At 55.3% G+C, this 14,502-nt stretch overlaps 5 protein-coding genes across 5 annotated transcripts; 3 read left to right on the top strand and 2 right to left on the bottom strand.

Annotated features, from left to right (window-relative positions):
- Positions 1–161: 161 nt before the first annotated feature.
- Positions 162–3,316, top strand: CkaCkLH20_03528 (putative MCM2/3/5 family protein; the record flags this gene model as incomplete). The annotated part of the gene is made up of 3 exons (XM_038886247.1): positions 162–543; positions 596–2,688; positions 2,738–3,316. 3 exons carry the CDS (start codon positions 162–164, stop codon positions 3,314–3,316), a joined length of 3,054 nt encoding a protein of 1,017 aa, XP_038748756.1.
- A 620-nt stretch (positions 3,317–3,936) lies between these two features.
- CkaCkLH20_03527 (uncharacterized protein) lies at positions 3,937–5,061 on the bottom strand (the record flags this gene model as incomplete). The annotated part of the gene is made up of 1 exon (XM_038886246.1): positions 3,937–5,061. One exon carries the CDS (start codon positions 5,059–5,061, stop codon positions 3,937–3,939), a length of 1,125 nt encoding a protein of 374 aa, XP_038748755.1.
- A 1,339-nt stretch (positions 5,062–6,400) lies between these two features.
- Positions 6,401–7,314, top strand: CkaCkLH20_03526 (uncharacterized protein; the record flags this gene model as incomplete). Its single annotated transcript, XM_038886245.1, has 3 exons — positions 6,401–6,551; positions 6,606–6,898; positions 6,949–7,314. The coding sequence occupies 3 exons, from the start codon at positions 6,401–6,403 to the stop codon at positions 7,312–7,314; spliced, it is 810 nt and encodes a 269-aa protein (XP_038748754.1).
- Positions 7,315–8,491: 1,177 nt separating this feature from the next.
- CkaCkLH20_03525 (uncharacterized protein) lies at positions 8,492–9,723 on the top strand (the record flags this gene model as incomplete). The annotated part of the gene is made up of 2 exons (XM_038886244.1): positions 8,492–8,885; positions 8,963–9,723. 2 exons carry the CDS (start codon positions 8,492–8,494, stop codon positions 9,721–9,723), a joined length of 1,155 nt encoding a protein of 384 aa, XP_038748753.1.
- Positions 9,724–10,512: 789 nt separating this feature from the next.
- On the bottom strand, positions 10,513–12,975 carry CkaCkLH20_03524 (uncharacterized protein; the record flags this gene model as incomplete). The annotated part of the gene is made up of 4 exons (XM_038886243.1): positions 10,513–11,488; positions 11,548–11,844; positions 11,912–12,579; positions 12,664–12,975. The coding sequence occupies 4 exons, from the start codon at positions 12,973–12,975 to the stop codon at positions 10,513–10,515; spliced, it is 2,253 nt and encodes a 750-aa protein (XP_038748752.1).
- Between the last annotated feature and the right edge of the window lie 1,527 nt (positions 12,976–14,502).

The following is a 14,502-nucleotide window of genomic DNA, read 5'->3' as shown; positions in this document are numbered from 1 at the left end:
ATTGCCTTTCAACCCACCTCTGTTCAATTTTAGGGGAGTGCTCTCCACATCTCCCTTCTGCCCAGCAACGCACTTCTTTTGTCGCATCCCGCATCCGCCTCCTACGTCGACACAATTCTCCGCAAAGACAACGACGTGAAGTCATCAACAACTCAGAAAAGATGTCTTCGCCCACGAAAAGGTCGACGAGAAGCTCGACGGCCGGCAGCACTCCCCGCCGGTCCACGAGAAATAACCCAGATGCCGGCCGAAGCAGCCCCGCGCCTGCGGAAGAGCAGCAGCGCCCGGCCGAAACCCCTCGCACAACCCGCCGCTCGCAACTCGCATCGAGCCCTCTTTTTTACGAGTCTTCTCCTGCGCAATCGGCTAGCAGTCGTCGCAATGCGCCTGCCAATGGCGATGTTTCTTCCCCTCTGCGGGGCGGTAGCAGCAGCCAGAACACCAATGTCGGCCCGCCTCCTAGCTCACCGCTGCGTCAAGACATTGACACCCAGTCAACCGGTGACGGTGACAGGACCCCGCGTGCCAGTGGAATGGCGAGAGGTATGAATATGCGAAGCCTGAGAACAAGTGTTGATACTGACATCAATCAAAGACTCTTCGCCCATCCGATACGATCCCAGTTCTAGTCCCGGCCGCTCAGCACCAAGACCGCCACAATCAGACTTGCGCAGCGATGCCAGCGGTCTCTTCGTCTCTGATCGCGCTCGTTCACGAAGAGGTGACATTCACTCTGAGGGTCTCAGCACCCCGCGCCGACGCATTGTCTTGGACCCCTCCGGTAGAGTCACCTCAGATGCACCCGGCTCTGATGCACCAGGCTCTTCTGAACAGCAAAGCACTATCTGGGGTACGACGGTTTCGCTCGACGATACCTTCGCGGCCTTCAAGGATTTTGTGAGGAATTTCACAAAGAAGTATCAGTACTACAGAGATGGGTGGTCTGAAGCAGAAGTTCGAGCCGCCCCTGACGCCGAATCCAAGCCGTACTGGGAAGCTCTCGAGACCATGCTTCTTCTGGGTACCACCAGAATGACCCTCAACGTCGCCGACCTGAGTACCTACCCGCCTACTCGCATGCTTTGGCATCACATCCAAGCTTATCCCCAAGAGATCATTCCCGTCATGGATCAGTCTGTGCACGATTTGATGAGTGAATTGGCTAGAGCCGAGGATGCGAGGCAACGGGCTTCTCAGAACGGTGCCGGTGATGTCTCTAGACGAAGCAACACGGCCCTGAGCTCTGAGCCTGCTTTCCCCAGCTCAGACCACCCTGATACACCTTCAGATGCCCCAACACCTCGCGCATCTCACGGTCAACCTTCGAAGGAAGACGAGGTCCATCAGACGGTTTACATGGTCAGACCTTACGGTCTTGAAAAGACCACAAATCTTCGAGACCTGAACCCTTCAGACATGGACCGTCTTATCGCTGTCAAGGGTTTGGTCATCCGAACTACACCAGTCATTCCCGATATGAAGGAGGCTTTCTTCCGTTGCAATGTCTGCGGGCACTGCATCAACGTTGGTCTTGACCGTGGCAAGATCCGCGAACCCACTGAGTGCCCCCGACAGCGATGTGCCTCCAAGAACTCCATGCAGATCGTCCACAACCGTTGCACATTTGAGGACAAGCAGGTCATCAAGTTGCAGGAAACTCCTGACGCTGTTCCTGCTGGCCAAACACCTCATTCTGTTTCCGTTTGCGTGTACAACGAACTCGTGGATTTCTGCAAGGCAGGTGACCGTGTCCAGCTCACCGGTATCTTCCGAGTCAGCCCTGTGCGGGTGAACCCTCGCCAAAGAACTATCAAGAGTGTGTACAAGACGTACGTCGACGTTCTGCACGTTGGCAAGGTGGACAAGAAGAGGATGGGTGTCGACGCTAGCACTCTCGGTGTTGAGGGTGACGAGGGCGAGACTGGCGACGAAAACGTCGAGGAGACTCGCAAGATCACCCCGGAGGAGGAGGAGCAAATCAAGGAGACTGCCGCGAGAAGCGACATCTACGACTTGCTCTCTCGTTCGCTCGCGCCATCAATCTACGAGATGGACGACGTCAAGAAGGGTATCCTTCTTCAGCTGTTTGGAGGCACCAACAAGACTTTCTCGAAGGGTGGTAGTCCCAGATACAGAGGAGACATTAACGTCTTGCTGTGTGGTGACCCGTCTACTTCGAAGTCTCAGTTGCTCTCTTACGTGCACAAGATCGCCCCTCGTGGAGTTTACACCAGCGGTAAGGGTTCTTCTGCCGTCGGTTTGACTGCGTACGTCACACGAGACCCTGAGACGCGCCAGCTCGTCCTCGAGTCTGGTGCTCTCGTTCTCTCAGACGGTGGTGTCTGCTGTATCGATGAGTTCGACAAGATGTCGGAAGCCACCCGTTCCGTTCTGCACGAAGTCATGGAGCAACAGACGGTATCCGTCGCCAAAGCTGGTATCATCACCACTCTCAACGCCCGCACAAGTATCCTGGCGTCTGCCAACCCTATCGGCAGTCGCTACAACCCCGACCTCCCTGTTCCTCAAAACATCGACCTTCCTCCTACACTGCTGTCTCGTTTCGACCTGGTCTACCTCATCCTTGACCGCGTCGATGAGAAGAGCGATTCACGCCTTGCTCGCCATCTTCTCTCCCTGTACTTGGAGGACAAGCCTGATTCCGCTCACACGAAGGAAGACATTCTCGTAGGTTGACTCATCACAGTGTTATTGAAGAAAGCTAACCCGTTTCCAGCCCGTCGAGTTCCTTACTTTGTACATCTCCTATGCTCGTTCCAACATCCACCCTACCATCGCACAGGATGCCGCACAAGAGCTTGTCGATCAGTACATCGAAATGCGCAAGCTCGGCCAGGACGTTCGCGCCGCAGAGAAGCGTATCACCGCCACCACGAGACAGCTTGAATCCATGATTCGTCTGTCCGAGGCCCACGCCAAGATGCGTCTGTCCGAGACCGTCACCAAGCATGACGTCCAGGAAGCCGCCCGCCTCATCCGCTCTGCTCTCAAGACCGCCGCCACCGACTCTCAGGGTCGTATCGACATGAGTCTGCTGACTGAGGGCACGAGTTCCGCGGACCGCCGCAGGAAGGAGGAGATCAAGGAGGCTGTTCTCCATCTCCTCGACGAGCTCACCAGCGGCGGCCAGACTGTGAGGTGGAGCGAGGTCGCGAGAAGACTTGGCGAGGGTGCCAGCGTGCCGGTCGAGCAGGCCGACTTCAACGAGACGATGCGTACGTTGGAGATGGAGGGCCTGATCATGATCAGCGGCGAGGGCGCGAGGAGGAGCATCAGAAGAGTTGCGGCCGTGTAAGAGGAGGAAATGGAAAAAAGCTTTTTAGCGTGGCGAAGAGATGAATGAGATCATGTGGAATGCGGTCTTTTGATAGATAATTGGGCTGGCAAGAAAGGGACTTGGGCGTCGGCATTCTGTTAGAGTTATGTGCCTTGCCTTTGACTTGACAATACGATGAATTTTGATTCTCGAGTTCAATCTATTCGCCGATACTTCATCAAAACGATGGTCAACCTAGGCTTGCTCGTATTGTCTTGCACGTATCGAGTTCAGCCTCAACTTCGAGTCCGCTTTCGTTATCACAAATCTAACCAGCTTGAGTCGGCAATCCCAAGCCAGAGCTTGTCATGTATACAGTCTTATACTGATTGTGCATCTGCAACCATTCGCGGCCCGGATTGCTTACACGGGACTGGTTCGAGCCCTTATACGTACGTCGAAGAGGATGAAGATAACGCCGAAGACAATGAAAATAAGGTGACGGACGATGAGGGCGGTTGCTTTCCGAGACCTACGTCAAATCTCACAATATGATAGCTAAGTCAAATTGGCAGGTGTAGGAGTCGAAGATGGACAAGACATCGTCACAGAATTTATTTCATTTATTACCGGTCGATAATTTAGTTATTTCATCAAAATCAACTACCTTGATAACCAGAAAGGGGGGCGTCTAGAAAGACCCCTTCCATGCCCAGTAGCACCTCGTCACCTCTGCTCCATCTATGTCTGATGGCTCCCGGCGGATGACCACGTTCCCTTGGAACCCACGAGTCCCGGAACCCCGATACAAAGCTGTTCCACTTGGGATCGGAGGGCGAGCGACATTTTCCGAACTGCCGCCATGTGGTCATCTGTACAGACCACTGCCCGCGTATGCTGCACCATGTGGTATTTACTTGGGCGTCCGTGAAGCATATCGGGCATGAAAGAATCGTATTGTGGTGTATGTAGGCGGCGAAGTGGGGTGGCTCAGCCGTGTCTCGTGTGATCGTGATCCAGTTTGGAGGGGGGTCGCGCATATTCCATATGGTGACATGGCGGCAGATCCTACCGAAGCGGTGTCTGAGGCACGTCTCAATATTTTCGATCTGGCTGCTTGGATGATATGCTGTCTGGAATATGGCTAGGTAGAGCTCGTCGTCGACGATGCGCGCGCGCCAAGTCTGTGTGTAGTCGATCTTGGCAAAGATCACATGGCGGCTGTCGCCGGTGATGCGCGCCCGCCAAGCGGCTGTGGCGGCTTTGAAGTGGTCTCCGTCCAAGAACAACTTGCCATGACCGTCCCAGTTGAGCATCTCCACAGGCAACCCATGCGAGGATCCATACAGATGGCGGTTCATGACCAGTCGTGCTTTCGCATATTCCAAGCGGTTGATGTAGCCGAGGGGCGCAAAAAACGTGGCGGGCACAACATGCGAGCACTGATGTCCGATACTGGTGCTGTCCGGATCCGGGTTGAAATCCTGTTGCTTCCAATGGAGAAGGATGGTGCAGCCATGACAAACCAGAAGATTCGGTATGTCCCTTTCCAGAAGAGTGAGAAGTGCGGTCTTCGAGTCGAGGTCTAGGGTTCGTGAATTGGGAAAGAAGGACGCATAGAAAAAGCGACAGGTCAGAGCGAATGAAAAGACCGCCTCAGTCGGCAGGAAGCTGAGAACAACGAGGACGAGTTCGGGCGGCAGTATGCGAGCAAACGCATTCTTCGGAAGCTTGCCGGGGACAAAGAGACTCGACTCTTTCGGAAGCTTTCTGCGTCGCGGCATCTTTTCTGAAAGCTCAGCGAGTGGTTGTCTAAGTTAGCAAACATCATGATGCGGATGGTCGCGAAGGATCGGGGTTAGTTTTGTAGTTGGATCGCTGCCAAAAGGGTTGCAGATGCTCTGATCCTCGGTTGGTTGGTTGATTACGACGCTCCCCTCGCCAGGGCACCTTGAGGCGTCTGTCGTACCGCGAAGAGCCATCTTATTGACGACGAAGACATAGCGGTAGCAGGACTCGAAGCAAAAGAAAACCTTCTTGCCGAGGCGAAGGCGAAGGCGAAAGCAGACTAGACCAAGGAGATGGGACCCGTGACTTCACGGATGCGATGCAGAAGATGCTGATTTTGGGGGCAGTTCTGACTTCGACGTCCTCCTTATCAGATCGAGAGGTCTTGTGAGATTGAACTGTAGTTGTTCGAGAATGGATGGAAGCTCCTTGGCGGCGGGAAGCGATGCCGAGGGCACCGAATAACACCTTGGTTTAATTTAGCGTTGGCCCGTGCTTTCCTAACGTCTCATTTCCATCGGACGGGGGCGGCCAGTCGACCTCGCCAACTCGCCTCGAGAAACACCGCAATGGATACTGCAGGAATCCGTCCTCTTTACGCCTGTTCAATCTGAAACCTGCCCTGCATCAAGAGGGCGTCACACCCTTCGACACCCGCAGGGCTGCCATCTTAATTCCCAGCTGTTATTGCTTCTCTCCTTCGTGACCATTCGCCTCGCCCTTACCCACGTCATGCACAGACGAAAGGGCATCGCGTATCGTGCTGTTGCCCGCAGAGATGGAACGCCTGGCCCGGTGCTGTCATTCGGGAAGAACACGGCATGATTGCGAGGGTCTTAAGATCAAGGTTATTTGCAGTTCCTCACGTCGGATCGCCGCCGTCAACGGGCGAGGAGGTGTTTACGGCACGGATGAGAGGTTCCAGACTTTTTTTTTGCCTCTGCAAGAGTTGGCTCTTTTAGACGAGCCAATGCCTACCTGCTGACGTCCCAATCTCTTGGGATTTTTGTTTTGGCCCTGCTTTTCCGTCCTCCCACCCTCTCAGTCTACATATCCCCGTCCATCTTCCGCCGTGGCTAAACCCTCATTTCATTTCCTGAGTTGATTGCATCGAAATATCCTCTGATTTAGTGCCGCATTCCCACTTTTTTCTTTCGTTCCGCTGAATCCAGGACCCTGTTCAGCTCAGAGTCTTGGATGCTTCAGGTGGCCTAAATACCAACTGCAGCCCGTCCGTCCGAAACTTCCTGTGCATTTCTTCCGATCTTCTGTGCGACTCACAGTTCTGTTCTCACCAGTCAGCTGCGACGCAGCGCCACATCGTTCCTCCTCAGGATGGTTTCCTCTTCTTCGTATGCAGCGGCGCTGCTGTCTCTTTTCGCGGTCTCCGGCTCGGCCCAAAACTTCACGATTGCCAACGGCCAGATCTTCACGCCTGGTCTAGTCATTCTCGATGCCCCACAGCCCGGTACACCTCTCGGAGGAGGTAAGCCATCAAGACGTCGCGGAAGGAGAACGTTACAGTATTGACCCAAGCCAGACAACCTCCATGTCGCGTTAGACGTGTCGACGAACGGCAAGATGCCGTTGCCGCCATATGCATCGGACAGCCCGACAAAGATCTTCAACGTAACCATGTTCCTGTACAGTTACACCACCGGTCGTAACTTTACCATCACCAACGGCACGGCATCGGCCAACAACGCTAGCTTGGGCGACATCATGTTCCAGGAGCCCGGCAGCACGGTGAAGCATGTTAACTGGATCTGGCCTGACTGCCTTGTTGGCGATGGGCAGCCATCGTCGACAGGCAGCGACCGCGGTGCCTATAACGTGAGAAGCAAGCTCGAGTCGCCATTGCCACGGGCTAAGACGTTTTACAGATCTCCATCCGCCAAAACTTCCGCCTCAACAACGAAGATCATTACACAATTTTCGATGTTCCCATCTCAGTCACCAACAGCATCTCGAAGAAAGACTCGCGCCCTTCCTGCGATGTGCTGAACAACCCTCTCCTCAGCGAGCAGGAGATCAACGCCACGGCCGCAAACTCTGTTGGTGTGCTCTTTGCCCCGGGCGACTCGACGCAGATTGAGGTCAAGTCCGGCAACGGCAACGACGACGGACTCAGCGGTACCAAGCCCGAGGCCACCCCCGGCGACGGGCTCGGGGCCGGGAGCACCCTCAGTTGGAGGGACGGCGCGCACTGGTTGTGCTTGTTGAGCATCGGAGCTGCGGTAATGCTGTAGTTGAGACGGCGGATCAGACGGTTTTCTTTTTCACATTTGCATTCATGATACCCGGGACGAAGTGGTGTACAGTTACACAGTTATTTCTTAATCGAGCCGAAGAAGTCGCTCGTATTCGTCGACGACAGTGTTTCGCACCCATATTTTCAATGGGCGCTCAGGATTCCCCTTCTAGAAAAACCATATTTAAGCTCTGACGAGTCTTCAGGGTTGTTACTTTTTGGAAAAGAAAAGAAAGGAATTTCAGTCTCAACTATCACAAATCAATCCCACCCGCGATCAACATGCCTAGTCTATTACGCAGTAGGAAACTCATTCCCGGGCCCACTCCTCCTCCTCCCGGCTCGGTGGCCTTCCGCGGTGTCCATGGCCATGCCGTGGCACCTTCACCCGCCCGACGAACTGCTCTCCAAAAATGGCAATGCGCACCCGCCTCACATGCGCGCAAACCTCCCACCCACACCGACCACACTCAATTCATGGCCTGGCTCTCTCTTACCGCAACATTTCACCCGCTGATGGAACTGTCCTATCAGATCGCGCCCTACGCGGCCTTCGCATCCCAGGCGCCAGTCAATTGCAACGATTGCATCCATTCCCCCCGGATTCCCCGCACTTTGAGCCGGGTGCACTAAACCTCGGCTGCGCATTACAGCTGCAAAATACTGGGCCATGAGGAAGGCACAGCACATGGATCAGCAGCGGCAGCTGTTGCTAGGGATCAACTACCTTGCCTCGAGCTCTCCACGACCCTTGCTCGTCTTGGTATTTGGCAGACCGGCTGCCGTTTCCCCAGTCGTTGAAACTTCCTTAAGTATGGGGTCGCATGCCGGTTCGGTGGTGCGATGTTGGGCCTGGTTCGCGTCTCTCTTCGCTTTTCCAACGTCGTTCTCGAAACTTGATAACGTTGTAGCTCGCACTTGGGGAAGCTTCAACGAAAAAGGTTGAATTCGCGAAGAAGTTGGGCCGGTTTACAGTTGTTGCTCCCAACTCTCGCCAAGCTTCGTTCCGCCCCTGAGCTGCCATCCGATTTCAATTGCACGGGCAGCCTTCAACCACACCTCCTCGCTTTCGGCTCTCTTTTATACTTAAGAAGACCGGTTGCACAAGTCTCCCTATCGGCGCCAACTCACCCTCGTGGAACACTGTACGCGTTGTAAACACCGCAGACCTCACAATGCCGATGCACCAGGGCCAGCTCCCTCGCGAGGGCTTCGTCGCGGACCCCATCTTCCGCCTCATCGGCCGCACCGCCCTCAACCCTGCCCTCATACTGCCGTTGCTGCTCCTGGCCCGCTACACTAAGAAGGGTGGTGACCTCACGATCCTGCACCCGACAGCCTTTTCAAACCTCAAGACGTTAGCATGGCTTTCCGTCGCGCGGTGGGCGAACAACTGGTTGTCGGCGCGCTCCATAAACAACTGGGTCTCTGACCGCTACAACTGGTCCAAGGAGATCGTCCTCGTAACCGGCGGCGCTGGCGGTATCGGAGGACACGTCGTGCAGCTGCTCGCTGAGCGTGGCATCACCGTTGTGGTGCTGGACATCCAAGAGATGACCTTCACTGCGGGTAAGCTTTTCCCTCAACCACGTTCTTTAGAGCCCCGTCTTCGCATTGCGCAGTCGCCTGACACTGACATTGAACAGCATCAAATGTCCACTACTTCAAGTGCGATATCACCTCAACCGACAAGCTGGCCGCTGTCGCGCGAGATATCCGCGACCGTGTCGGAAACCCGACGATCCTCATCAATAACGCCGGTGTCGCCCGCGGCAAAACCGTCCTCGATGCTACCGAGCGCGATGTCCGGTTCACTTTTGACGTCAACACGCTCGCCCACTACTGGATCGTCAAGGAGTTCCTCCCGCACATGGTCGAGAAGAACCATGGCATGGTCGTCACCATCGCCTCCTACGCCGCCTGGCTGACGGTGCCCTCTATGGTCGACTACGGCGCCTCCAAGGCCGCCGCCATGGCCTTCCACGAGGGCCTCTCGGCAGAACTTGTGACCACATACAATGCGCCGCGCATCCGCACCGTCATCGTCAACCAAGGCTACACCAAGACGCCGCTGTTCACGGGATACGAGCAAGGCCTGCAGTTCCTGATCCCCGCGCTGGAGCCCGAGACTGTGGCGGAGGCGATCGTGAAGAAGGTGCTCGAGGGCACCAGCGGGCAGGTCATTCTGCCTGGTACCGGAAGCACGCTGCCGGCGTTGAGGGCGCTACCGCACTGGTATCAACACCACATGCGGTGCGACGGGAAGAAGCTGATGAAGAACTTCGCCGGCAGGCAAGTCGTGAAGGACGTTGAGAAGTACTACGCCGACAAGGAGCAGCACCAGGAGAAGACGGAGGAGAGCACCGTGCTCGTCGGGGAGCAGCCCACCGCGAACGGTATTGAATAGACCAGACGAGCCGGATTTGGTTTTCATTGGCTGGTTAAGATTATATATCATGTCGAGTGAGGTTACGCTCGGATGGGGAAAGTGTAACTCTAATTGTTGTCCAATGTGGATATCTCCGCTATGGCGATGCGGGGATTCGTCGACTGAGGTTCCTTCAACATACGGTTTGAGGCGATTCAAGCTATTATCATAATTAAAACTTATCGTACGTATGGCTCAAAACCCAGCTTAGTCTTCTCAATCCTCTAGTCTGGTTGCGTTCGTGGACTTGATTTGGGAGGTTTACACTGAGACGTGTATATTGATCTCTCCGGACGTGTAGTACGAAAGTAATGAAGCCTAGGGAGATATATACTAAGCACTGTCAAACTCTCCGAATACGATGTCGACGAAGGCGGCAGAATATGTGACAACGCCCCTACAACAATCAGATATTACTCGCAATGAGAATGCCAAAGGGCCAACTATCTCTGCGAGATATTGTGAGAAAGGTGGTTAGACTTTGTGTTTAAGTAGTTACTTATGTAGAGCGTATTTTGTTCCTCAGTCTTCGTTGACATATGAGATTTTTAACTCCATTGCGTTGGGGAGGCTTTACATATAAAACCAAGCAAATATTACCACGAACGTTGTTCAATTCTGTTCGTTCATGTTTGTCTACATGGATAACTTCCGACAATTCCATCGACAGCGAGCACCGCCTATAATGGCCTTGAATTAGACGGGCAAATACATTTTGAACGCGTCCAAGGACCTCAGTGTATAAACAGAACATCTGGCTCACAGCAACTAAGACCTCACAGCGGCCTTCAACGCCTCGTCCAACCGTCCCAGATCAGGACTCACACTCTCGTGGCTTTTCAGCGTCAACACCGCCGCCTTCTGCGCAACGTCAATCAACTTCTCAACCTTGCCACCCTTCGCCAGACCCGCGATCATGACTCCCAGGAACGTATCTCCCACGCCGTTCACGGACACGATCTCCTCCAGCGGGACCTTCTCCGCCGGCGGGAAAAGACGCATGTAGACTCCTCCGACGGTAGGATGGTCAACCGGCGCCCTCGTCAGCAGCCACCTCTCCTCGTTCCTGTCCTTTAGACGGGGGTCATCCCGCCCCAGAATCGTCGTCAACAGAACTCCCCTGGACCCCAGCTTCGTGACCAGCGTGGGAATATACGGCAGCAAGTGGATCGTCTGCACGGGGATCCCAGCGTCCGTCATCTCCGCGGACGTAAGCCGCACAAATCGGTCCCGCGCCCCGCGCATGTTAAACGCGTCGATGACCCCGAACCACTCCGGCGTGTCGAAGAAGCCGTTCTCCTTCGCGGCGGCGTACATGGCCGAGAGCTCAAAGTTGTTGGGCGATGCGAGATCGATGCCGGGGTCCGGGAACACGCCCAGGTACGGGTGCTCCTTATGGAAGAGACCGACCGACTTGGCCGTCGACACGGGCTCGAAGGCCACGCCGCACCCCTGCTCCCGCCCGGCCTGCACCCACGCCCGGATGTCCTTGGGGCTCCAGTTGCCGTCGACGACGAGCCAGCCCGGCCGCGCGCCCGAGACGGCCGACTTCCAGTAGTCCGGGAACGAGTGGTTGGCGAAAATGCCCATGTCCGCCATGGCGACGACGAGGTTCTTCTCAGCGTCGTTGACGGCCACGTACTGCGCCGTGCGGTTCGAGTGGTGGTACTCGGAGCCGAGCTGGCGGATGTAGGTCGTGTCGAGGCCCGAGGATTCGAGGGAGGAGAGGACAGTCTTTCCAGCGCTTGAAAAGGGGCGGTTAGTAACACGATTGTGAGACGGAAAGGGAGGTGGGCGACTTACACATCGTCTCCGACCATGCTGCAGAGGCGCACGCTTACGTCCTTGCTCACCCTATGCGCAGCGAGAGCGACGTTGTGACCGACGCCGCCGATGGATTGGTTGATACAGGCCGGGTTGGATGTATGCATGTGAGGAGAGACTTCTTTACTTTTGCTGTTAAGGGGTTGGTAGTCACAGCTGAGGTCAACAGCAACGGATCCCGCGACAAGAACGTCCGCTTTGCTCGACTTCGGGGTCTGAACTTTCGTCGCGGGTTTGGGAGCCGCGTCAAATCCGGAGAATTGTTTGTTTGATGGGCTATCTACGCAGTCAGAACCTATTTTCTGGCTGAGGCTATGTACGTTTGATATGCAAGCTCACTTACGCGGATTCCGTCCCCTCCTTCAACATGTTCGACAGCTCGGCCGCAATCTTGGTCGCCCGCGCCACATTCGACCTCACCAGCGCCACGTTGGCCAGCGTGCTCCTCTCCTCGGTGAGCTGCCTGATTCTGCCAAGGATATACGGTGTGTTAGTCGAGCCCGTGAAGCCCTTCTCCTTGGCCTCTCTGACGGCTGTCTCGATGACCACGTCCATCTCCACGCGGGGCACCTCGTCCTTCTCCGGGATGGGGCTGGCGAACAGCATGCCGGACTCGATGTTGAGCCTCTCCTGCGCGAGGATCATGGCGGCGGCCTCGCGCTCGGTGTGGACGACGAGGGGGCTCTTGGTGCCGCTCTCGCGGGCCCAGAAGGCGGGGAAGTCGACCTTGCCGGTGCGGCCGTCGGCGAAGGTGGCGACGAAGGCGCCGTGGGTCTCGAGGAACTCGAGGGTGCGCGGGATGTCGAGGAAGCCCTTGCAGCCGGCGCTGACGACGGCGACGCGGGTGCGGCCGAGCTCCGTGAGGTCGGCGGAGACGTCCATGGTGTTCTCGCCGTCGCGGTGGACGCCGCCGAGGCCGCCGGTGCCGAAGACGCGGATGCCGGCCAGGCGGGCGAGGAGCATGGTGCCGGCGATGGTGGTGCCGCCGTGGAGTTTGCGGCCTGTCAGGCCCTGTGTTTTGTGTAAGCTACAATGAAGCGAAAAGAATCACCACGCCGCAGGCTGGAAAAAACGATGTTGATTCAAGAAACTCACCAAGCCGACAATATGCGCAAAATCTCTCCTCGAAACCTTGCTAGCATTTCCAGAGTTGACCATGACCGCAACCTCCTCCTCAGTGAGACCAACCACGGGCTCGCCGTTCAAGACACCGCAGACTGCGGGCACGCCACCGCCCTGGCGAACGATGTCCTCAAGGCCGAGGTCATTGCCCAAAGCTCCGTGGGTGTAGATTGTTGATTCCAGAGCTACAACCGGTTTGTTCGTCGCAACGGCGTCGCGGACTTCATCTGACACGCGCAGAAGATCCTTCAGGCCGGCAGGGGTCTGATAAGCGGCGGCACTCATGTACCGTTGGTTTTGGCGGCCGAACGATACACCCGCTGGTGCGATGCGGCTTGAGTTGCGGCAAAACTGAGTTTGAGAGAGTGCATGTCTCGCCAACCGGCTAGACGAGCGCGGGACGATCATATCGACGAACGTGGCTGTTCAGCCGGGCCTCGGCGTTGATGGTGATCTGATGGCGGGGTTGGTCTTGGTTGGGGAAGGTCAATGCTGGCTAATGAGTCAATTGTTGGCTGGAAGCAGTTAAATAGCCTGTTATGTTGAAATTATAGTCCAATTGAGTAGAGATGCCTCCAAACCGATTGTCGTTCTTGGTGTTGCGGAGGATTTTATAAGGTGAAGTCGGAGCTCGCCGGGGCGCGGCCGGGGTACACGCCCTTGCAGATAGAGTGTCGTCGGAAGGGCGATCCACTGAAGAAGGCATCGGGGGCCCGCTGAACCAGACTTTCTGAGGCTTAGCCCAATTGAAACTCTGAACTCAAGCAAACTTCTTCTCAACTCAATTGATTTTCAACCAACTTCAAAAAAGACATCGTCAAATTACAAACATTTGATAAATGATTCCAGCATAACGACAAAAGCAAAAGTATACTCCTCGACGGGGAATTGAACCCCGGTCCCCTGCGAATCGTGTTTCCATGACAAGCAGATATCCTCACCACTAGACTATCGGGGATTGATGTTGTTGTTGAGTAAAGAGGCTGAGTTGGCCGCCAAGTAGCGCGCTGTGCTTAAGCGCAGCGCTGAGTCGGGCGCGCACGCTCTCAGCTTTGAGACAGGCTCGCGCTTGAAGGTTCTTTAGGCCTAAGCAGAGGCCTTTCAGAGGGGGAGGGGGCAAAAGATCTGTCATTGAGAAGGGTTGAAGGTTGTGTCCCGGGGATTATTAATCTGTGGACTCAGTCGTTCTCCCGCCAGGGATAGCACTTTAATCGCCCCTATGACTTGTATATAATATATTTCCTATTGTCAGGTGCCAAAAGAAGCTGGTCAAGAGGGAGTGGGCGAGCTACACAGCAAATGGAAGGCCAGGCAGTAGACAGCAGCGGTGGCGGCAGTCTCGCTTTCAAGAACGTCTGGCAACGATAACATTGCATCTAGGATTGTCGGCATCATTATCTTCGTCTCTCCATCCGGTATGTCGCTGTTATTCATAAGAAGAAGTAATCTGTGCACACTTGAAATAGCAAATGAATAACAAAGACCAATGCTGATGACAGTGTATTTCATACACAGGTAGATGAACCAAAACCCCTGCCACCCCAGCTCGCGAGACATCCTCCGAGCGGCGGAACCGAGTGCAAAGAGAGCCGGGGTGGCCACGACCCATCGTGTTGACGTTTGCTAGTGATGATCTCTGATGATTATTTTGTCTACATCTACGTCGTGGAGGAAACCATCGCCAATGAGACGAGGAATCGAACCCTGGTCTAAGCTTCCGGTCGGCAAAGCCACATGCTGGAGGGGTTTTTTGATATACCCCACTTTCAGCCGCGTATTCTTACACGCCGTCATTGGTTGAAAGCCATATGT

This window comes from Colletotrichum karsti (assembly GCF_011947395.1).
Source record: "Colletotrichum karsti strain CkLH20 chromosome Unknown Scaffold8, whole genome shotgun sequence".
Taxonomy (NCBI): domain Eukaryota; kingdom Fungi; phylum Ascomycota; class Sordariomycetes; order Glomerellales; family Glomerellaceae; genus Colletotrichum; species Colletotrichum karsti.
The sequence above is the reverse complement of the archived record's forward strand: the minus strand, read 5'-3'. Positions and strand labels throughout refer to the sequence as shown.